At 40.5% G+C, this 23,762-nt stretch overlaps 1 protein-coding gene across 3 annotated transcripts in view; it reads left to right on the forward strand.

Annotated features, from left to right (window-relative positions):
- The first annotated feature begins 407 nt into the window (after positions 1-407).
- The window catches only part of LOC109923563 (disks large homolog 1-like), a 193,103-nt gene continuing 169,748 nt past the window's right edge, over positions 408-23,762 (forward strand). For 2 of the 3 annotated variants that reach the window (XM_048604324.1, XM_048604325.1), the window contains exons 1-3: positions 408-1,435; positions 1,715-1,846; positions 17,929-18,092. In XM_048604324.1, the coding sequence (XP_048460281.1) occupies positions 1,417-1,435; positions 1,715-1,846; positions 17,929-18,092 (315 nt within the window). In that variant the 5' untranslated portion in view covers positions 408-1,416. Of the gene's footprint in view, positions 1,436-1,714; positions 1,847-17,928; positions 18,093-18,604; positions 19,523-23,762 lie in introns of those variants that run through there. The other variant, XM_048604326.1, reaches the window with a different exon arrangement.

Genomic DNA, 23,762 nt, shown 5'->3' on the forward strand with positions numbered 1-23,762 from the left:
GGAGAGGGACAGTGAGTGAGTTTTGGGGCAGGGTGTTGGAGAGGGACGGTGAGTGAGTTTTGGGGCAGGGTGTTGGAGAGGGACGGTGAGTGAGTTTTGGGGCAGGGTGTGTGAGGGAGGGACGGTGAGTGAGTTTTGGGGCAGGGTATGTGAGGGAGGGACGGTGAGTGAGTTTTGGGGCAGGGTGTTGGAGAGGGACAGTGAGTGAGTTTTGGGGCAGAGTCTGTGAGGGAGGGACGGTGAGTGAATTTTGGGGCAGGGTGTTTGAGAGGGACAGTCCTGGAGTTTTAAAACTGGGATAAGCCCCTCTGCAGCATCACCGCGGCCTTCCTTAAACTTGGGCCCCGCCCCGCCGGTCGGCCAGCTCCCTCCTGATTGGCGGGCGGCCGGTCAGGTGGTGGAGATTCCCGGTCCCGGTCGCCATTTTGGGGGAAAGTTTGGGATTTCTCTAGCAGTGACCGGGAAGAGGAGTCGTCGGAGTTGTTGGCGGGAGGGAAGCGGCGCCAGTGAAAGTTTGTTTTTGGTGGAAACGGGAACAAGAGGAGCGGGAGAGTGGGTGTCGGTGCCGGTCCGGGGGCCCCACCTCTCGGGGCGGGGAAACGAGGAGGTGGAGGAGGAGGGTCACTGGCGGCGGCGAAGGACTGCAACTCCACGGGGAGGCAAGAGAGCGCGAGCCCCGGAGCCTGTAACTGGCCTGACGGGGAGACAGCCAGAGAGTCGGCCTCGCTTTCAGGGTGGCAGAACGGAGGGGGGGGAGGCTGCCGCTTGCTGCATCCCCTACAGAGGAGAGAGAGAGAGAGGACCCCCCCCCCCCCCCACTTTTCCCAAAATAAAAACAACCCACACCCAGCAAAGGGATCCACTGGAGGACCCTGAGTGTTAGGGGCAGAGACCAGGACAGTCCCTCTCAAGGTGAGCGGAGAGGATCCACTCTCCCCAATCGGTCTCCTGCAGTCACCTTGAACAAGTAGGACAAGCGAGCAGTGACCGGGCAAGATAACCAGCAGAAACTGTCTGATCAGAGATACGGTATTCCAGTCTGGGAAAGAAGAGAGAGTCAGGATGAGGTGCTCCTGAGGCCAATACTTTACAAACCGGTCAATCCACTTCAGGAAGGAAGGATTGACTTGTATCGAAAAGAAACCAAAAGTGTCTCTTTCCTCTTTCTTAAACAAGCCTAAGCCTGTTTTGAAGGAAAAAAATCGATTGTCAGTGAAACTGATTGCACTAAATATTTACACGTTTCCTGGAGTCGGAGCGAAAAGTTGGGATCCGGTGTTTCCAGCAGATTGTCAGGACCATTTGAAAGCGCAGAAGAAAAGATCCTGTCTCCTGAGACTCTTCGGAGGATAATTTAGAATTGAGGGAATTACTAACTGGGAGATTTAACCTGTGAAGGAAATCTGAAACAGGAGGATGCCAGTTCGAAAGCAGGGTGAGTTTCAGCATGTTAAACTTTGGGCTTAATTTAACCTTAATGCAAGCATAAGCATTTAATAAAAGTTTTTACAAGTACGCTAACACTTTGTATTTAGCACCATTGAAACGAACTTTAAGACGAACCGATTTTAACGAAGGAAATCTTTGTCATTTTCTACCAAGTGCTAAAAGCTGGGCAAAGATGAGCTATGTTGTAACTCCAGGAGTTGTTACGGGATCGGGCCAGTAATGATCGTTAAATGTGTGATTATTTTTGCCCCTTGTCTCTGCTCAGATGCTCAGCGAGCTCTGAAGCTCCTGGAGAATTACCGTGCCAAGCTCGGCAAGACTGAAGACCGTCAGCTCCGTGCCTCCATCGAGCGAGTCATCAATATATTCCGCAGTAATCTCTTTCAAGCATTAATAGGTACGTACGTAGACCGCTCGACATCTCGTCTTCACTTATTACTTTTTGAGGTTAACAGCAGCATCAGCCGATGAGAGCTGTTAAAATACCAATGGGTTGTTCTGAACATAAGGACTTAAATATTCTGGACAGAGAAAGAGGTTTGACGTTTTAACAACGCGGGAATCCCTTGGCTTTTCTTATCCGATTACGAAACCATTCTTTCCCCTTAAGCTGACAACCTGTTGCCTTGCGATTCTGTGAATCACGGAGAGGCGAGAAAGCGGGAATAGTCAAACAATGTAATTGCGAATATTTGACAGAAGTTGTCGCGTCATTTTAAACCCCGCAACACTGAAATGAATGGCGGCACCAGTGCAGCATTTCTAATGAACTCTGCTTATAGTGTTGAACGATCAGATTACAACTTGATGTCCGTGTACATGATGCGATTCGGTTGCATTCAGGAGCACTTGGGCGGTGAACAGGAAGCATTATGGAGGAAGGGGCGTGATTTATTAATGTAAACAGTTTCGGCTGTGTGTGGCATGTCTGAGTTGGACACGTGTGGAGGTGGTGCTGAAGAAAGTAGATATGAAATCGCTACGATATGACATTTTAAGGAAAACCGTATTGATGACTATATGGATTTTTAAGTGGAAATAAGGATAGTGGGAGTTGCATTAAAATTCTGGGTATCAATTTAGATTTTGCAGAATGGGAAAATCCTTTTCTGATTTCAAAACTTATTGACACTTAATCAGAAGTCCACACACTCTCGTTAGAGAATAGTGCAGTTGATTAAAATCGTTTTGATGGGGAGGAAGAGAAATAAGGATAATATTGTAAAGAAAATGATCCCTCTTGACATCAGCTGTAACCTAATTTGCGTTGAACTTTCAAATACATAATTAAAATAATTTTAATATTGATATTTTATTCATATTTGGGATATGAGCATTCTGGCAAACTGGTATTTATTGGTCAAGCCACAGTGCTTAATGGCTATTAGTACTGATTTCAATGATATGAGGCACCTTCCACTGTTTAATTATAATTTTAATCATAAAATAAATGTAAAAGGTCCAACGACTGTCAAAGGTTAATCTTTCAAGTGTTCAGTAGCGTACCACTAATACAAATAGCTCTGACAAACTAACGTTGTGTTGTAGTATTAAATTGTCATTGTCATTGTCATTGTCAACAAAATAATACTAGTATGTAGTAGGTCTTATTGGTTATCAGAGGTTTCAAATGTGCTGTGTATATGCGATCTCCGTCCAAGTACAAATTTAACTACAAAGAGAGGCAAATGATTGAAGTATAATGACGGTTTAAGTGGTTCACAGATAAACTGCTTCTCTGGATAGTAGGATCCTCTAGCCTAAGGATTAGATCCATCAGGAAATCTACTGATCTGCTTGCCATCATCAGCAAGGCAGTAGTGAATTTTTGAGAAGTTGTGCAGTTAGCTTTTTATTCAATGATTTTTGTTTTGGCTAAATGGCAAACACATTGGGCTTTTCGTAAAATAACAAATATTCCATTTCACTGTATGTCCAAAAGATCTGTACTTCCTGTTGTTCCCCTTAATACCTCCCCATTAAATACCATAAACTACTATTGTAAGCTGTTCAAGACGGAACTAATGTCCGCACACGTTGTGTATTGCTTTTTTTTCTTAATCTTTTTGTATGTTTGTTTGCTTTCTCCCTTTCCAAAATTCGTGTCTGCTCTCTTGCTGAGATACTGATTATATTGGGGATGGCAACACTCCAAATACCTCAGTGACATTGGATGCATCTTTCATAGCATAGTTAAGCCTCATTAATATTTGTATGTACATGATTTCTAGGAAGGAACTTTTGATAGTGCCTGAGCGTGGGAATGTTGTTACTTTTCCTACCTTATTTCGGTTGTTGAGGAAAATTTTGGGATTTTACCACTAGCCCAGCTAAAACTGACTGACTAGTGTAGATTTTCTCCAGAAAGTGCATGTAAATAGACTCAAGATGATGGTGACATGAGTTCGCTGTAAATGTGTACATTGATTTTTCAAAAACTGTTTCATTAGAAATAATGAATTGAAATTTAGTTGTGCAGTAAACAAAAATAAAGGTGAAACGATTGTTTGGATTAGCAAAGATTTATAAATGGTGTGCTGCACATTATTAAAAGCTGAAAGAACTGTGAATGCTGTAATTCAGAGACAAAAGATAAGCTCAGCAGGTCTGACAGCATCTGTGAAGAAAAAAAATCAGTTAACGTTTTGGGTCCAGTGACCCTTCCTCAGAACTGATGGTACCTACATCCCACCAGCATGAAGATCATCAGACATCATTTCTGCCACGTCCAGCAAGATGCCACCACTAGATACCCATTCCCCTCCCCTCCCTTGTCCGCCTTCCGCAGGACCATTCCCTCTGGGACACCCTGGTCTACTGTTCATTCACGCGCGCGCACACACCACCGTCCCCTGCGACCAGCGAAGGTGCACCGCCTACCCGTGTACCTCCTCCGCCCCCCTCTCCAAGGACCCAAATATACCTTCCAGGTGAAGCAAAACTTCACCTGTACTTCCCAGAATCTAGTCTACTGCATTCGCTGCTCACTATGTGGTCCCCTCCACATTGGGGAAACGTAGCATAGACTGGGTGACCGCTTCACAGAACACCTATGTTCTGCTCACAAAAAGACCCTGAGCTACCTGTTGCCTGTCACTTTAACACACCACTCTGTTCCCCGGCCAACATCTGTGTCTGGCTTGCTGCAGTGTCCCATTGAAGCTCAACGTAAGCTAGAAGAACAACACCTCGTTTTCCGCTTGGTACCCTCTGGACTCCATATGGAGTTCAATAATTTTAGGGCCTAAACTTTCCTGTGTCCTAGCCCCCTAGCCCCCTACCTCATGCACCAGGCCTTGTTATCACTGCCTGCCATTACATACTACCTATCGTTGGTCACTAACAGTCCCCATTAACAACTGTTCACTCTCCAAGCCAGATCATTATTAACTCCTTTGTCTACCCTACTGTTCTTCTCGCTCTCTTGCTGTCTCTCATTGACTCCCTACCCCTCGATTTTCTGCATATAAACCACAATTTTCCGAGCTACCATCTGTTCTGAGGGAGAGTCACCGGACTCCAAAATGTTAACTCTGATATTTTTATTCAGAGATGCTGCTAGACCTGCTGAGCATTTCCAGCAATTCCGTTTTAGCATTGGATCTGTTGACTGCACAAGAGATGGCATGGGATTGGAGAGGGTTACAGGAGAACATAACAATGTTAACTGTAGGAACAGAGACTGGAACAAGCGGCAAGGACAAGTTTATGTGAGGACTTGAAGCATCCTAGGGAAAGGAACTCAATGATAAACTCAGTATAAAAACTTTTGTATGGATGATCATTAATGTTAAAGTTCAGCTGTTCATGTGTAAACCATTTAGAGGCAAGTTTTTGTTTGTTATATGCAGATGTAGATTATATGGAGGTTAAGTTTTTGCAAGGCCCGAGTTAGTACAGTATAGTTTTGGATCCGCTGCCCTGCGGTGCACTTGTCCTTCCTCCATTGCTGCACCCCCCCCAAAAAATTAAAATTATTGTAAATATATGTTGTAAATTTGCAAGATTGTTGCTTGAACTGGTGACTAGTTATAAAATAGTATCTTCTTTTGGGTATCTTGTTTTCTCACTTGAGCAGAAGAGGCTATGAAAAGTTTTAGTTTTGAAAATGTAAAGACTGTTGCTAGATGGTTGGGGGTAAATTTTAATGTCAGAAAATAAGTGTCAAGTAAACTTTCTTTTTGCATTAGTGTTTTGAGGAAGAATTATTTTGCCATTGGGGCTAGTTAACATAGGGGTCAAAGTAATAATTTCAGCCAAACATTTAGGTAAGTACTTGGGGCCAAAGGAAGAAAGTAGAATTTGTTTTGCATTGCTCCAGTCAACACAAACATAAATCAATAAATTAAACAAACAATATTGTTCCTACTTTTGAATGTGTTGGCTAATTGGCATTTCTTTAGCGTTTTCTTCTGCAGAGCCATTTTCATTACAAATAGTGTAAATTGGTTTAGTGTTGACGGTGTCTTTTGATATAAACTACCAATTATAATGGAGGTAGGGAAAGAGAGAGATGCTGCTGAGTTGAGAAAGCTGTTTATGGGTTTTTTGCTTTGATAAACTAAAGAATACAGGCTGATTTTGGATCAGTTGGGAAGAGTGGGAGAACTGTATCCAAGTTGTACCTTGAGGATTTTTTTCAAGCAAGTTAGTGATTTTAATGTTTTCTGTGCCAGTGCAAGCCCAAATTAAATTTTTTTGAATTAACTGAAGGTTTCCTGTTGTCTTCCTTAACTTTCAGTTGACCAACATGTTTTGCTCCAAAAGGGAGCTAGCATATCTAACTTTATTGTGGGTTGCACCTTTACATTCCTCACTAACTTTCCCATGCTCTGCCTTTCAGGAAAGAGATAATGTCACCCACTGTGTGTCCCGTTAGTCAAAATCCAGGTCTAAAATCTACAAAATGAAAAAAAATTATGTGCAAAAGTCACTTATTTCTTGGCATTCTTCCAATAGACTAATATTTAAGTCCATTGATACCAGGTATGAATTGGGTCCCAAGGACCTAAAATTTTAAAGGTGTCATTCTTGACCTTTCCTCAAAATAGAGGAATAAAATCACCAATTAAGAGGTGTAGATTGAGCGATTCTACAAATCAGTAGAATGGAGTGCATCTAACAAATAAAATGTGGGATAGGTGGAGAGTTTTCTTGTGTGCTATATTTGGCAATGCCTCCCTTGCCTTGCCCATAAAATTACATTGAGTTCACATTCATTTGACTTGAACTTTTTGGCAGGGTTGATAGAAGCCAAATCTTTGCTATTTATAGACACATTTGTCTAACTTTAGAAGACCTGTTTGCTAGCTAGTATGAATGTGTCTGTTTTAGAATATGTGTATTAATGCTCTTTAAACTGGAAATGTGGTTTTGTAGGCTGCATTAATCTTTGCATCTTCAGCATTTTATCAGGATAGTTGCTATCATCATTATAAACATCAGTTGTAAATGCAAGAAATCTCTAAAACAAAACAATCTGGAATGATCATTAAGAAAAATGAACTAGACAGGGTCATTTAGTGAATAAGTCAATTGAATAAAATTGATGAATTTTAGGACAATTATCTTAAAATGCAAATTGACAAATGATTGAAATTGGGACATTCTGTAATGAACCACCTGTTGTAATTGAAGGTGACAGATATGTCTTGGTAAATTGTATAGCAGTAATCCATTAAAAGTTTCAGGCAATGCCATTTTGATTGCAAAGCTAAAGGTATGCGGTTAGACCCTTAATTGGACTACAGCTTTCAATTTACTGATGAATATCTGTTATAATGAAATTGTGATTCGTTTTAACATTTATTCTTACTATTGTGGTGTTGCATTTCCATTTCTGTTCTGAATATGCTGCATGACATAGGACCAGAAGGTATGTTGACTCTTTCTGCATTATCAGGTTATCGTTTGTATTAGGAATTTTCAAAACAAATTCAAATAGCAGACAGTGGAATGTATTGAGGGGTCCATTGCTAATGTGCTTTTATTTAATAGTTGGCAAACTTATTGGAAAATTCCGAGAGAATTCCACTGTTGAGTTTGAGCTTTGCAACCTTAACTGTTCCATTTGTTCTGACTTAGTTTAGTTGCTGTTCTTTTGGGAGGGTGAGGGAATAAGTGTGCATTTTGTTTAATAACTGCTGGGAGTTCTAACTTGATTATAATGGAATGATTTCTGTACTGAATAATTACATTTAAATACAATGCATGATTAAATAATGCACAGCGTTTGCTTGGTTTATCAGGAAGAGAAAAGCATTCCATGTGTGATGAGATGTCTGCTCTATTTTGTGTGGAGCTGGAGGAACACGGCAGATCAGGCAGCATCAGGAGGAACAGGAAAGTTGATGTTTCATCAGAAGCTGATCAGAAAACATTGGATTAGTAGAAGAGAATTAGCAGTTGAACTGAGTCACGAACAGGGATAGATAGATGGTCTTGGTGACAGAGGAGATGTGGAGTCAAAAGCTCAAATAGGGCGGCATGGTTTCAAACGTTCTGCTTCAGCCATATGTTGTGGCCAGGAAGAGCTATCTAATGACTATTCCTTCTGCATGACTCTGCACTCCTTTTTCTTTAAGTGCACATCCAGTTCCCTTTAAAGTTTGGAAAATAACAACCCTGAACGGAGTCCCTTCTTCCTCACTTCAAAACAATATATATTTTCTATGTTCAATTAAATTATAGTAAGAGATTTTGTGCCTTCTAAAGCAAGACATTCACATTAAAAATATATAAATGAACGTGATAGTATTTATGGAAAAACAACAAGTCTATTAAGAGGCTGCATAATTCAAAATGAATTATATACATGGCAACCTTTACCAAACTTCTGACATCCTAGACTGGTGTGTAAATTACTGTCAGATAATGAGGGTACAATAAAATAGAGCAGAGGAGATAGCAAGATCTGCAGATGCTGGAAGTCAGGAGTCCTGACGAAGGGTCCCAACCTGAAATGTCATCTTTCCCGTTCTGCCTGATGCGCTTAATCTGGTGTATTTCTCCAGTTCCACACTGTCTTGGTTCTGACTTCCAGCACCTGCAGTTCTTGCTATCTCCTCAGCTCTATTATTTGACAGTAATTGCACACCAGTTTAGGATGTCAGAATTTTGGTAAAGGTTGGCAATGTATATAATTCATTTTGAGTTATAGAGCCTCTTTATAGCCTTGTTTTTCCATATATACTATCACATTTATTAATGTGAATAGCTTTAGAAGGCACAAAATCTTTACTATAATTTAATTGAACATAGAAAATATGTTTAATTAGTAAAGTAATATTGTTTTTTGGGTGAGGAAGAAGTGACTCCGTTCAGGGATGTTATTTTCCAAATTTTAAAGGGAACTGGATGTGCACTTAAAGAAAAAAAAGTACAGAGCCATGCAGAAGGGATAGTCACTAGGACGAATTAGATAGCTCTTCCTGGCCATAATGTTTGGCTGAAGCAGAATGTTTGTTTGCAACCGTGCCACCCTATTTGAGCTTTTGACTCCACTTCACTTCTCCTTTGTCACCAAGGCCATCTACTTCTAACACTTTCTGTCCCTGCTCATGCCTCAGCTCAACTGCTAATTCCTTTCTACTAATCCAGTGTTTTCTGATCAGCTTCTATCCTGCATCCTCTCAACTGAGTTTATGGCCTTGCTGCTAAAATCCTAACTTGCCCAAAGACCTGTTAATCCGTCACTTGTATGTTCACTGACCAAACAATACCTCTTGTTTTAAAATTACCATCCTTGTGTTCAAACCTTTTGCTTCTTCCCACCCATGTCCATCTCTGTAACCTACAACAAAGCTTTAGATCTGTGCTCTTCCTGTTCTGGTGGCTTACACATGCTGAATTTTGAAGTGCAGTAGATTGAATGGCCCTCTACTGTAAATTAGCTGATTCTGTTACCCTTGTGTTTAGGGAGAATGCACTGAAAAATCCATATGTGGAATTAGATATGGGTTGCTTTTGGGTACTGGAAGGTAGAGAGATGCTGGTAATATAGGATTATCTTTGCCAAATGTTACAGGGTATGCTGTTTCCTTGCACTGTAATCGGCTATTCGCACTGCAGTTGAAATCGTGTACTCTGTTCATGAGCCGGTTGGTGTCGATCACAACACCTGTTGTGAATCTTTTTTGGGGGAAAAGGTACTTAAAAGGAATCAACCATCCTTCTAAAATCCATTCACTTAATGCCAATGTGAATTTGAATGATTCCAATATGATTGAATAGAACACCGGGAGCCTTTCAAGTTGGATGATATCTGACCTGCCACTTTCCTTTTTATGTCTCTTGCAAGAATTTTTACTACACTTAAATCCACTGTTACATATAGTTATTTTCATGATTGGCTAATGTATAAGTAGGAATTCATATTAACCACATTGTAGAATCTTGTGTCCTTCAGTTTTTTTCCCATTTTTAAAAGAACGTAATGACCAAATTCCTGGGAGTGAATGATATTTTTATCTTGCAGCGGAATGGAATAGATTTCTCATGAATATACTTAAGTTTTAGTTTACTTATTTCAGGAAAGAACTGGGTGATTTTTGGATTAGAAATGGTATTGGGCCATAGAGGATAAGGATGAAGTCAAATACTGAGTGGAATTTGGTTTCTCAGGTGCTCTGACAATGGAAGTGACTTGAGGCAAGTATTGGAAGGTGTAAAGTTTAAGTGGTTGGTTTTGAATTGTTTGTAAACTTTTGGGCATCAAAGGAATTTTGTAGTATTTAAGGAATTCAAACGAAGTAGATACAACCCTCAACACAGCTGATCCTGAAACAATGTGGTTTTCTTGGATGAAAGTATGACATAGGCAATGCATTATTAAGGTTTCTTCTGTTGCTGGTTGTTTAGTGGTCAATTTCATTTTGTTGGGCACATGTACTGACAAATGATACATGTCGTAATAGTGTTTACAGTGTAGGGTGGGAGTGTTGACTCCTGGCTGCAAGGTTGCAGCCATTCTGTGTATTGTCGTGAATGCCCATCAGTTAAGGAAAGTTAGCAGAGTTTTTGAGACTCCTGAATTGAGCAGATGTGTGCAAGTTGTGTTAAGCATCAAGTTGTTGTATTTGCAGCTCCAAAGTATAGACACGTTGTTCATTTTAGATGGGTTTTGTTTTTGCTCTTGTAATGTTTACTGCTTGGAAGTGAAATGATAAGAAGTTCCATATTTGTATTAGACTTAGTTCTGTTCCATCCCATTCCAATGATCTCATCAAAGCACCTTTGTGGCATGAAGCAAAATTTAATCTTTTAATTATTCTTTCATAGGATGTGGACGTCACTGCCTAGTCAAACATTTCGTGAACATGAGCAGGTGGTGAGCTGCCACCTTGAACTGCTGCAGTCCATTTAAAGTAGGTGCACCTCCAATGCTGGTAGGAGGGAGTGCCAGGATTTTGGCAAAGCAATAGTGAAGGAACAGCAATAGATTTCCAAAATAGTATGGTGTGTGACTTGATTAGAGAACTTGCAGGTGGTGGTGTGCCCATAAATCTGCTGTTCCTTTCCAGAAGGACAAGAATGGTGTTGTGGAGTACGGAAGCTGCTGCCTAAGAATCTCGGTGAATTTCCGCAGTGCATCATGTAGATGGTATATAGTGCTGTTGCTGTGTGCAGGTGGTGGAGGCAATGAATGTCTGTGGATTGCTACCAATCAACTAGATTGCATTGTCAGGACTGGTGTGAAGCTTCTTGAGTGTTGGAACTGCACTCATTCAGGCAAGTGGGGAGTATTCCATCACACTAGCCTTGTAGATGGTGTACAGATTCTGGGAAGTCATGAAGCGAGTTAGTTGCTGTTGTATTCCTAGCCTCTGATCTTGTACTTGCAGTACTTGTATGGCTAGTCCAGTTCAAATACTGGCCAATGGTAACCGCTAGGACAGTGATTTGATATTGCCATTATTTTTAAGAGTCAGTTGTTAGATTCTTTGTTGTTGGAGGTGGTTCTTGTCAAGCATTTGTGTGGCACAGATGTTACTTGCCCCTTGTCAGTCCAAGCCTGCATATTGTCTAGGTCTTGCTGCAATTGGATGTAGACTGGTTCAGTATATGAAGGAAAGCCTCCCACGAAAAATGCTCTTTACCACCTTTTATCTACCCGTCCTGCCATCTTCAGGGGCCTGTGGACGTGCACTCCATGGTCCCTCAATACCTTCCCTTATTGTGTATTCCCATACCTTGCACTTCTCTGAATTGAATTCATTTTGCCACTTTTCTGCCCATTCAATCAAGGCATTGATATCTTTGCTATCAAATACTTACCCAGCTTTTGTCTGCACATTTCTCAATCATGCCTCCCACAATAAATCTAAGTCAAGCAGCAAGGTGTCCAGCACTGAGGCCTGTGGAACACCACTGGAAATCACTTTCCATTTGTACAACATCTGTCAATGGTTATCCTTTTTTCCCCTGTCACTGAACTGTTTTTTTGGATCCAATTCTCCTGTATCCCATGAGATTTAATTTTTAAGGTCTTATGTGGCAGAATGTTGTCTATACGAGTTTCAATAAGGGATTAGAGAGCATCCACTGTACAACTGCCATCATCCTCTTTGTTACTTCCCCTGCAAATCAAGTTAGTATGACACAACCTTTCCTCAACAAAGCAATGCTCGCTACCCTGAGTAATCCATGCTTCTCCAAGTAACCAAGAATCAGGTCTCAATATTGATTACGATAATTTACCCACCAATGATGAGATCCTCCTCGTCTTTGCTTTCCACCGTCCCCCACCCCAGTCTCCACATCAAAAGTATCATAAGTCACCATTAATCCACCTTAGCTGGATGCCACCACCAGACACGCATTCCCCTCCCCTCCCCTCACCTCCCTTGTCGGCCTTCTGCAGAGACCGTGCCATCTGGGACACCCCTGGTCCACTTTCCCCCATCAGTACCTCCTTATACCACCAAGGCATCTTCCCATGCAATTGCAGAAGGCTTGTAGGCACTTGTCTGTTTATCTCCTCCCTCCTCACCATCAAAAACCTCAGGCGCACCTTCCAGGTGAAGCAGTGATTTACCTGCATTTCATTCAATCTAGTTTTACTATATTCACCATTCACAACGTGGTCTTCTCTGCACTGAGGAGATGAAATGCAGACTGGCTGAATACATCGCAGAACATCTACATGCCATCCATAAAGTGAACCCTAGCTTCCAGTTGCTTGCCACTTCAGTATATCACTCTGGTTCCCATGCCAAAATTTCTGACTCGGGCCTGCTGCAGTGCTGTAACAAAGCTCAATGCAAGCTGGAAGAGTGACACATCTTTCACTTAGGCACCTTACAGCCTTCCGGACTCAAAATCAAGCTCAACCATTTCAGAACATGAACACCCTTTCCCTTGTCTATTACTGATCCCCACATCCTAGGATCTGTCGCAGTAAGTTGCTTTTAGCAGAGCTAATCCATTTTCAAGTCCCCATTAACACCCATCTAGCTTCTCCTCTTCCTTGGTCTACGATCAGTAATCCCTTTTTCTGTTTGTCCCATGCTTTCTCACCTTTGCCTGTGTGATCCGCTCACTCCATGCAGCCTTCTGGCTCCCAAAGATTTTTTATAGAATCTGTATTTTTAATGTAGCTTTCTCTTTGCCCCTGCTTTCGAGGAATTAATAGCTAAATGACCATCTTTGAGCACTTGCAATGCTCTCATTCCAGCTATATTTCAGTGTGCTATTCAGCTCGAAGTCCAATGCACCTCATGCTTCTCCTTGATTATGGCGTACCAAAGGAATGAGGATTGTATCATGCTTGATATAGTTTGCATAATTCTTATTTTTCCACTCGCCTTTCTGCTTTTTATCTGCTTTATTTCCTGATTTGGTAGGGATGCTAATAGGGAGTATAACTCAGTTAAATATTAGGCCAAAAGATGAGCCTTAAAATTGGCTGACTTAAGCCTGAAATCACCTTTTTAAAGAAGTATGGTTGTTCTGATGGATGCACAAATTGACTCAAACTTGAATTTTGTAATGCTGCGTCTAAAGTGGCTTTTTTAAAAAATTTGCTCGAATATGTCTAATTGAAATATAAATCTTTGCTTTCTCGGCTGTACTCATCTGTCATTGTCCTCACGTACCGTTGTCCCTCCATAATCTAAGTTTCTATTTGCTACCTGTATCATAACTCATTTCATGTTCTGTTTACCCACGATCCTTGTGTTTGTTGACCTGCCTCCAGTTCGCCAGTGTTTGCTTCAATTTAAAATTGGTATTGTCATAGAGTCATACAGCGTGGAAACAGACTTTTTGGTCCAACCAGTCCATGCTGAATATAATCCCAAACTAAACTCGTCCCATCTACCTGCTCCTGGCCCATGTTCCTCCAAACCTTTCCTTATTCATATTTGTATCCAAATGTCTTTTAAACATTGGAAATGTACCTGCATACACCATTTCCTCAGGAAGTTTATTCCACACAGTGTTCAAATCTTTCGTTAGCCTCACTCCTGCCTAGCTGTCTAACCTTGAGCTCTAAACCATTCTCAGAACTCTGCATTCCAAGAACATACTCTCTTGTGGATACCCCCATTTTCTCTGCTATATCATTGGAAGCTGAAGTTTCAGTCATCTTGCCCCTAGGTTTGGAATTCTGTCCATCAATCTCCTCTTTCCAGCTGTTTCATAAAACATACTAAGTTTTAGTCAAGCTTTACTATTTCTTGTTTAGGCTCTGGTGGCAATTTTTTGGTCTGGTTCATAGATCATAGAATCCCTACAGTGTGGAACAGGCCCGTCGGCCCAACAAGTCTATGCTGACCCTCCGAGCATCCCATCCGGACCCATCCCCCTATAACTCACCTAATCTACACATCCCTGAACACCTACAGGCAATTTAGCATGCTAATCCACCTAGCCTGCACATCTTTGGACTATGGGAGGAAACCGGAGCACCTGGAGGAAACCCACACAGACAGTCACCCGAGGGTGGAATCGAACCCAGTCCCTGGCGTCTTGAGGCAGCAGTGCTAACTACTGAGCCACTGTGCCGCCCTCATGCTCTTGATGTTTATTCATGTTTGCATCACCATATAAATGCAAGAGATGAGGGTTTCAACAATACTTGAATTAAATTGGTATTTATACATGCTATGAAATAGCTTAGAACTGTTTCTAAGTGTATGAGATACCTCCTTACAACCCTGTTCTCTGCTCTTAAAATCATAGAGATACACAGCATGGAAACAGACCCTTTGATCCAACTTGTCCATGCTGACCAGATATCTTAAATAAATCTAGTCCCATTTGCCAGCATTTGGTCCATGTTCCTCAAATCTTTCCTATTCATATACCCATGCAGCTGTCTTTTAAATGTTGTAATTGTACCCGCCTGTACCACTTCCTTGGCAGCTCATTCCGTGTCTAGTTTTGGACGCTCTTACCCTGGGGAAAAGACTATTAATCCTATTCATGCCCCTCATTACTTTACAAACATCTGTAAGGTTGCCTCTCAGCCTCTGATGCTCCAGGGAAAATAGCCCCAGCTTATTCAGCTTCTCCCTATAACTCAAACCCTGTAACCCTGGCAATATCCATGTAAATCTTTTCTGAACCTTCTCAAGTTTAACAAAACCTTCCTATAGTTTGCAGGCCAGAATTGAATGCAGTATTCCAAAGTGCCCGAACCAATGTCCTGTAGAGCTGCAAGATGACCTCCCAACTCCTATGCTCAATCCACTCACTAACAAAGGCAAGCATACTAATTCTGCCTACACTACTCCGTCTACCTGCGACTTCACTTTCGAGGAACGATGAACCTGCACTCTGGTCCTTTTGGCAGCATGCCTCTCCAGGACCTTACCGTTAAGTGTATAAGTCTTGCCTTGATTTTCCCCACCAAAATGTAGCGCCTCACATTTATCTAGCTTAAACTCCATCTGTGACTCCTCGGCCCATCCGCCCATCTGACTAAGGTCCTGTTGTACTCTCTAAGGTAACCTTCGCTGTCTACTACACCAACAATTTTGGTGCCATCTGCAAATATACTAATCATAGATCCTATGTTCACATCCACATCATTTATATAGATGACAAAAAGCAGTGGACCCATCACCGATCCCTGTGGCAGACCGCAGGTCACAGGCTTCCAGTTGAAAAGCATCCCTCCACAACCACCCTCTGTCTCTTACCTTATAGCCAATTTTGTATTCAAATGTCTAGTTCTTCCTGAATTCCATGTGACCTAACATTTTTAACCAGTCTACCATGTGGAAACTTGTTGAGCGCCTTACTGACGCCTATATAGACACCATCCACCGCTCTGCCTTCTCCAATCCCTTTCATTACTTCTTCAAAAAACTCAATCAAGTTGGTCAAGCACGATTTCTTACCACAAAGCTATGTTCACTGTTCCTAATCAATGCTTGCCTTTCCAAATATATGTAAATCCTGTCCCTCAGAATTCCCCCACCCCCCCAAATACCCAGCCTACCACTGCTATCAGGCTCACTGGTCCACAGTTTCCTGGTTTCTTCCTTACCATCTTTCTTAAATAATGGCACCATGTTAGCCAACAGGTTTCCGGCACCTCGCGAGTAGCTATTGAAAATACAAATATCTCAACAAGGGGCCCAGTCATCACTTCCCTAGCTTCCCACAAAGTTGTAGGGTACACCTGGTCCAATTGCAGGGATATATCCATCTTTATATGTTGTAAGATGTACAGCACCATCTCCTCTGAAATAGTTTCAAGATTTCACTGTTTATTTCCTCAAGCTCTCTAGATTCCATATCCTTCCCCACGTAAACGCTGATGCAAAATACTCATTTAGTACCCCACCCATCTCCTGCAGTTCCAGACTTGGGGGGCCTTGCTTTTCTTTAAGGGGTCCTATTCTCTCCCTTGGTAGTCTTTTGTCCTTAATGTATTTGTAGAAACCCTTTTGGATTCTCTTTTAACCAATTTACCAAAGCTATCTTGTTTCCTGTTTTTTGCCCTCCTGATTTCCCTCGTAAGTGTATTCCTACTACTCTTGTACTCTCCCAGGGATTCACTCAATCGCTGATGTCTATACTTACATATGCTTCATTTTTCTTGACCAGAGTCTCGATTTCTGTAGTCAGCCAAGATTCACATTCTGTCCCTGGACTCTTGGTATCTCATTTTTGAAGGCTTCCCTCTTTCCGGCTATCTCTTTACTTGCAAATATCCACCCCAATCAACTTTTGAAAGTTCTTGCTGAGCACTTTTAAAATTGGCCTTTCTTCAATTTAGAATTCTGACTTTTAGATCAGGTCTGTCCTTTTCCATCACTATTTTAAAACTAATCAAATTATGATCACTTGCTCCAAAGTGCTCTCCTACTGACAACCTCAGTAACTTGCGCTGCCTTGCTTTCCAAGAGTAGGTCCAGTTTTGCTCCTTGTCAGTAGGTGAAAAACTTAACAGGGTTGCAAGTTTGTTATATTGCAGAACTTGCGTGCATTATGGTACACTTAAATGCAGTGGGTCTCATAGTTGTTGCACTTTTGCTTGATATTTATTACAAGTCCTGTCGTTTGTTCAGGTGGATATACAAGATACTCAAGCTATATTTGCGCAAGTATAGGGAATGTTCTATGCATGCTGTCCGAGGATGATCTTGACCCATGCCACCAAACAGATTAGCTAGTTTCTCATCCTTTTATTGCTGTTTATTTTGGATACTATTAGCTGGCATGACAATGCATGGACTCTAGAAGTAATTTGGCTGTGATGTGCTTTGGGATATCCTGAGGATATGAAAGATGGGTTATGAATACACTTTAATTGTTCATGGTCTCAAACACTGTTTGGTAAATGAGATTTCTGAAGTTTCACCAGTTTCTCAGAATGGACTGACCTTTTTAAAGATGCTTGAATTAATTTGGTCAGTCAGTGCAGAAAACTGCTTTAGTGTAGCATGCCCAGGGAAAGAAAACCACGAAGGATGCTGCCATTCACAAATTTTGTTTGAAGTATTTTCAGAAAGCTTTTAACTTCTTTGAAAATAATGAGAGAATTTTGACTAGTGCAGTTCAAGATGGAGGCAGAGAGAGGACAACTAGGGCTTTTTCTCCTAATGTGCATCCTGGACTCATCATCCCATGCGTGGATCTCTTGCTGCATTTATCTCTACGCACATACCAATGTCCATATCCTTCGATGTCATTGTATGGTTTTGTTGTTAGGATAAAATGTAGACTAAGTAAACACACAGCTGATCCCAATGAATAGATGTGCATAGATGTTGCTTCTGAAACTGTGGAGTGTTGCAAATGAATATTGAAGTCTTTTAGCATTTGTTTATTTTGTTGTTTAAAAATTGTTGGCTGTCTCTCAACGATTTATCTGTGGTTCTTAACTTGTGTAAAGTTTGGATTATTTGGTAATTATTGTAATAAAAATGATACTGTTATTTGGGAAAAGGTACAAACTGGGAGGTTCCTGCAGTATGTGTATCTTAACATGGTTGTGGACTCTCGATACATGTTCTTGTTTTCCAGATATTCAGGAATTTTATGAGGTTTCATTGCTGGATAATCAACCGGTTCTTGCTCAAAAGACAACTGGCATTGTTCCAGCAGTCCATAATTGGGATATTTCCAACCTTCCAAGCACAACTGTTACGTCGGAGGCAGTCACTGTTAGCCGTAGCCCTAGCACAGAGGTAAGTGTATATTGAAAAGGTAGACTGACTTAATGTATAGGTGTAATAGCTAAAGTAGTACTGTTGCTAATGGCATATCAGATCAGATTCGGTGAACTGCCACATTGTGTGTGTGCTAATAAGCTGACGAGATTGACTGATTATGGTAAAGTTATTCTTTGGATCACCATCTGTAATTTTCAAAACCTGAAGTTATCTTTGGTAATATATCAGTGGTTGTGTGCCTATTTAGCTGACCCATTTTGACTTCTACCAATGTAATTGACGTGTCCAAGAGCCAGATGTTGGGCCCTAGTCAAGACTATTATTGAACTTTCATCAGAAATAAGAGATTCTCTTGTTCATATGTGTTCTCCTATTCCCATCTAGAGCTGTTCCATACATCTTTCATTATGCACATTAATAGATCATCTGAGCATGTACAATCGCTTCCTTTCCACGTTAATGTTTTGTTGTTGTTTTGGATGTCTTCTGGAAAGATGTATTGAAGTATTTGTGTATTTCTTTTTCAGTATTGAAGCTGTTTGTCCCCGATACTGTAAAATATGGTCTGAAGTAAAATTTGTGGGAATGAAAACTTGTACAAGATGAACTAAGCTGGATCTGGTTGCTCAGTCGTCTCAATTTAAATTGAAGTTTAACATTGGAAATACTTTAGCCATAGCCAGAGATCACCTGCAATGATTTCAGTTTCCATTCTGACTCCCTACCTCTGGAGATCCCTAGCCTCAGCTTCCTTCTGTTTCTCATGCTATCCCTTCAACAATGTTATCTGAAAATAATTCTGGTTTCATATGTATGTCAGTTTCACATCCTGAGCCCCTGAAATTCTGATATGCTACAGCATTGCCTGACATTCAATATGGGAGGGCAGACAACATTTTCCTCCAAGTCAGCTAAGGGTAAGTTGTAGCCCTTGTCTCTGGTTCCTTAAGCTGAGCAAGATCATTGACCAGGACAAGGTGAGCTTCCCAATCTCACATGCATATTAATTCCAAAGTTACCTACTTCCACCTCCTGGAAGATTGCTTGACTTCAGCCTTGCAGTAGTGCATCTGATACTGAAATCTTCATCTATGCCTATGTTATTATCAAACCTGATTCGTCTAAAGCTGTTCCGGTCAGCCTCTAATCTTTCACCCTGCCTAATGCTTATCCAAAAGTCTCTTGTCCACAACTCCACCAAATCTCATTCATCAATCTTCCCTGAGCTTGTTAAATGTCTCTGGCTCCCTCATTGATACTTCCTCAACTTTATAATTCTCATTCATATCTTTAAATCCCTACAGAGCCTGGTCTTCCCTTACTTGTACTAACTTTCTCTGCTCTACTAGCATTACATCTCTGTGCTCCTCCAATTCTATCCTTCAGAGCATCTTTAATTTTAGTCACTCCTTCAGATATTTTGTTAAATTAGACATGTATCAATAAAATGCAGGTTGTTGGCAATTTCCAGTTGGTTATGGAATGTGTGCTGCTCATAACCTGACACACATACTAAAATGGCTCCTGTCTTTATAACCAGTTATAATATTTGAGAGATGTAGTAAGTTTGGTTGGATTCAGTTATTGTAATGAAGTTCCTCTTTCTGTGCATGTGATATGCCCAAGGAAATGTGAATTTCTAATATTATGTAGGGGGCTCCTTAAAGCTGCAGAAACCAATTTTTACAAACTAAGTTATTTATTACTGGGATTGCATCTTCATCTAGTCCCTTTTACCTTGCCAATATTATCAACAAAGAGCTGGACGTTAGCCCTTTTTGCCTTCAAGATACTGGTTTGCCTGAGATTTTGTTGTTATGGTGTAAATACAACTGAGTGGTTGAAGAGGTGATTTTAGAGGCCACGTAAGAGGCAACAGCATTGCTGGACCAGACCGTGCAGTACAACTAAAGTTAATTTGCACATTGAACCACCTGGACTATCCTGGCTGTCACTACACTTTATCCCTCACAGGTGGTGAGGGCTTGAGCCACAGACCTCTCGTGGATACCACAAAAATGTGGATACCACAAAAATGTGGATACTATAAAGCCCCATCCAATGCATGCCCAATAAAACAGAAACATGTCCTATAATGTTAGAAAAGCATTAAAATATTTTAATAAACACGTAAATATTTAAGTACGGTACAATACGTTAAAGGAAAATATAAATACAGCACTGTCATACTATATTCAGTGGAGTTTAGAAGAATGTGGGTTGGGGCAGGGAGAAAAATTTCACAAATCTATGTAATTTAACAGGACTAGACAGGGTAAACATAAGAAGGATGTTTGTGGGGTGTCTGGAACTAGGAGTAAAAGCCTAAGGATATAGGGCAGGCTATTTAGGACTAAGCTGAGGAGAAATGTCTTCAGTCAGAGCGGTAAGCCTTTGGAATGCTCTGCCGCAAGTAATAGTTGAGGCCAAAACATTGAATGTTTTCAAGAAGCAGTTAAATATAGTTCTAGGACTAAGGATCAAGGGGCGTGGGGAGAAGCAGGAGCAGAGTACTGAGTTGGATGATCAGCCGTGATCGTGTTGAATCGTATTCAAGCAGGCTCGAGAGCCTGATGGCTTATTCTGCTTTTCTATGTTTTTGTGCTATATAATGTATAGGGTCTGATTATAATATGCATTTAGTACAGTACCTTTAATAGAGTACCCTGTGTAAGAGTTGATGACCTGACAGGCATTTTAGAAAATTAGGAAATCAGTGACAGTGGTATATTGATTTATTTTTTTTTTCCTGCATTCAAATTCCCCAGTAGCTATGGTGGGATATAATGTTATTTCCAGATTATTCATCCACTGTCCAGTAACAATAGTCCATTGCTACTGGATTTGCTCCACTATTGCAAGATCAGCTTAAAAGCTGTAGGATATTTGAGGTTATGTATACTTGCCATGCAGTGACAAATCCTTGTTAACTAGAATGCTTTACCACATGTGAAAGGCATACAGGTTCATATTTCTTTTCTGCTCTTTCCTCATCCTTGCACTGTCATCTTTAATCCCTCGTCCCATCACTATACCTTGGATTTTATTTAGCCACTAATAAATTTGACAGGAGAACAATGAACCTGTATTTTAAAATTTGGAACTGTGCTGTGGCTATACCCTTTTAGATGTTCTATATTAGCTATAGCTGAGGTGAGGCAATGATCGAGAGGCACATCTGTTACCCTAAGTATGGATTCACATTTGGATTTCTTGTAAATCTTGGGTTAAAAATAAGAAGACAGCATTCTAAACTTTTGTGATCATCAAAAGAAAAATAAAATTGCATTTGTAGCTTAAGCTGTTAATTGTCAGTTTTTGTTATGCTCTTAATTTATGTGTGATTAGCATGAGAAAATTGGAAGGTGTACTCCTTTCCCAAGATTTAATTTAGAGAATGCTCATTACTTGATAAAGCTAAACTTTAATTTGCAATGCAATACACTGTTCTAATCTATTTTCAAGTCATACCCTGTGCCGGACCTTTTTAATTTTAAGGGTGAAACATTTTATCTGACAGTGGAATTCCTCTAATATAATTAAGAAACAATGCAAAGTCCAAATGTCAGAACAAGTTTCTAAACTATTTTAAATGTTGATAGATTTCTGTGGCTTAATAGCATGGAACAATGTGTTATATGTTGTAATGATGACTAGTAACAGAAGACTATTTAAGAATGAGGGTGGGGATATGCTGTCTCTGGACAATCTTAACATAGTGGGGCAATTTGATTCCAATTTGATAGCAATGGACAGGGTACTTTGTTTTATATGTTGTCAACACTAAAAGACCTGTTTGTTTTGACAGCTTTGGTGTAACACCAAGTTACATAAACTGTGGCAAATGCCCTAAGTCCATTTCCTGGTGTGTCATGAATTAGTTGATCTCAGCAGGGGCAGAATCCTGCTGGCTTAATTTATTCAAAAGGCTGAGGGTGAATGAGGATGTGTGAGTGTCATGGCTGAGTCGCTGCTGTCCAGTGAACCTTCTTGAATACGTGAACATGAGGACCGGGATTCTATTCAAATTCAATGTCTGCTCAAGAATCCAGTTGACTTTTCTTTAAGCTTTTGCATGGAGTGCCCACTCGGACTAGATGCTAGTGACCCCACAGCTGCACAATAATAGATTCTTGAGGAACGATGCCATGCGTTCTCTTTTAGAGAAAGAAACGAGTGGTGAATGTATGTCTGTATCTTATTTATTGAAATTGCTGCCCATGGAGGGAAAGGTCAGTATGGTATAAGGTTTTTTTTTGTAGTTAGATTTGGAAAGGATGTCAAATAGTATTATGCTCGTGACTTATGTAAGTGACATTTTTGCTGATGGAAATGATTTAATATGAATAAAATCTGGAGGTGTTTCTTTGCAGTGTCAGATTTGCAGGATGGCATGTGTGGGCAGTGAGGTGTTAAGTATAGCTGTTCTGTGACAAGCTCTCTTTTTGGTGAATGCCGTTCGTGTATTATGAGGAAATACAATTGCATATTTTTGCTATTGTTTATTTTTGATTTTATTGGCTTTCCAGCTGTGTGGTTAGCCTGTTGGCTGAATTTCTGGGGATGACATTTGCAATAAAGGCAACTGTTGGATTAAGTACAGGACCATGCTGCTTCCCAGTTGAGAATTTTCACAGTTATTTGAGGGGTGTGTAGAAGGTGGTAATGTCTGTTTTGTATTCATTAATGTTGAATATGTAGTACAATTAGAATGAAAGAATATAACTATATAAATTGTAGTTAATTTGGGTGGAAAAAACTAGTGTCACAGCAATCACACCACATCTTTCTGTTGTGATTTACATTTCTGCAAAATAGGCTTTTGGTAAAAGTTTGCAACAAATAGCTCCTTCCCTCCTCAACCCCCATCTTCACTTGCCATTTTTTACCTGGTTCTTCAGTTTTCTTAATTATTGCAGTAATCTCCCTCACGTCCACCCACAAAATGAACTGCTTTACAACCTCTCTGCTGTGTATCCCATTTACTGATGGTTTTGGAGATTGGGAATTTGCTTTAATGCTGATTAATTATTTTTTTGTAAAGTGTACCATGGCATCTTTGTTAACACAAATTTTAGCAACATGCTAACGCAAGCCTGCAATGGCACAAAGGACAGCTCAGCAAGATTATTACTGAATGCAAATTAGGACACCATTCTGCTGCTTGGGTTCTGTTGATGTATGGGAAGGAATCTGGAATACACGGCCACGTGGTTAAAGATAACTTGTGCCAGTTATGTCATGATAGCTGCTAATTTTCAGTATTGTAACTTGACTAAATATCATATCACCAATGACCCAATTTTTAAAAAAAAGTTCATCATTTCCTTTGTGTCTCAGTTCTGTAATATCTTTATGAAATCTGGTGATTTAGTTGATTAGCAATATTATTCATTTTAATTTAAAATTAAAATCATCCATTTGTTTGTCAACATGTAAAACAGTGGACAAACATCTCCTGAGTTTAATTAAAGCAAAATACTGCAGTGCTGGAGATCTGAAACAAAAACAAAGTGCTGGAGGGAAACAATAGGTCAGGCAGCATCTGTGGAAAGATGAGTGCTAACATTTAGAGTCTAATATGATTCTTCTTCAGAACTTAAGTTTAATTTGCCTCAATCAAAAAAACCAACCTTCATTCGAAGTGAACCATGTATTCTTTCAACACAAGGCTCATTAATGTAA

This window comes from Rhincodon typus, chromosome 13 (genome assembly GCF_021869965.1).
Source record: "Rhincodon typus isolate 14 chromosome 13, sRhiTyp1.1, whole genome shotgun sequence".
NCBI classification, from domain to species: Eukaryota; Metazoa; Chordata; class Chondrichthyes; order Orectolobiformes; family Rhincodontidae; genus Rhincodon; species Rhincodon typus.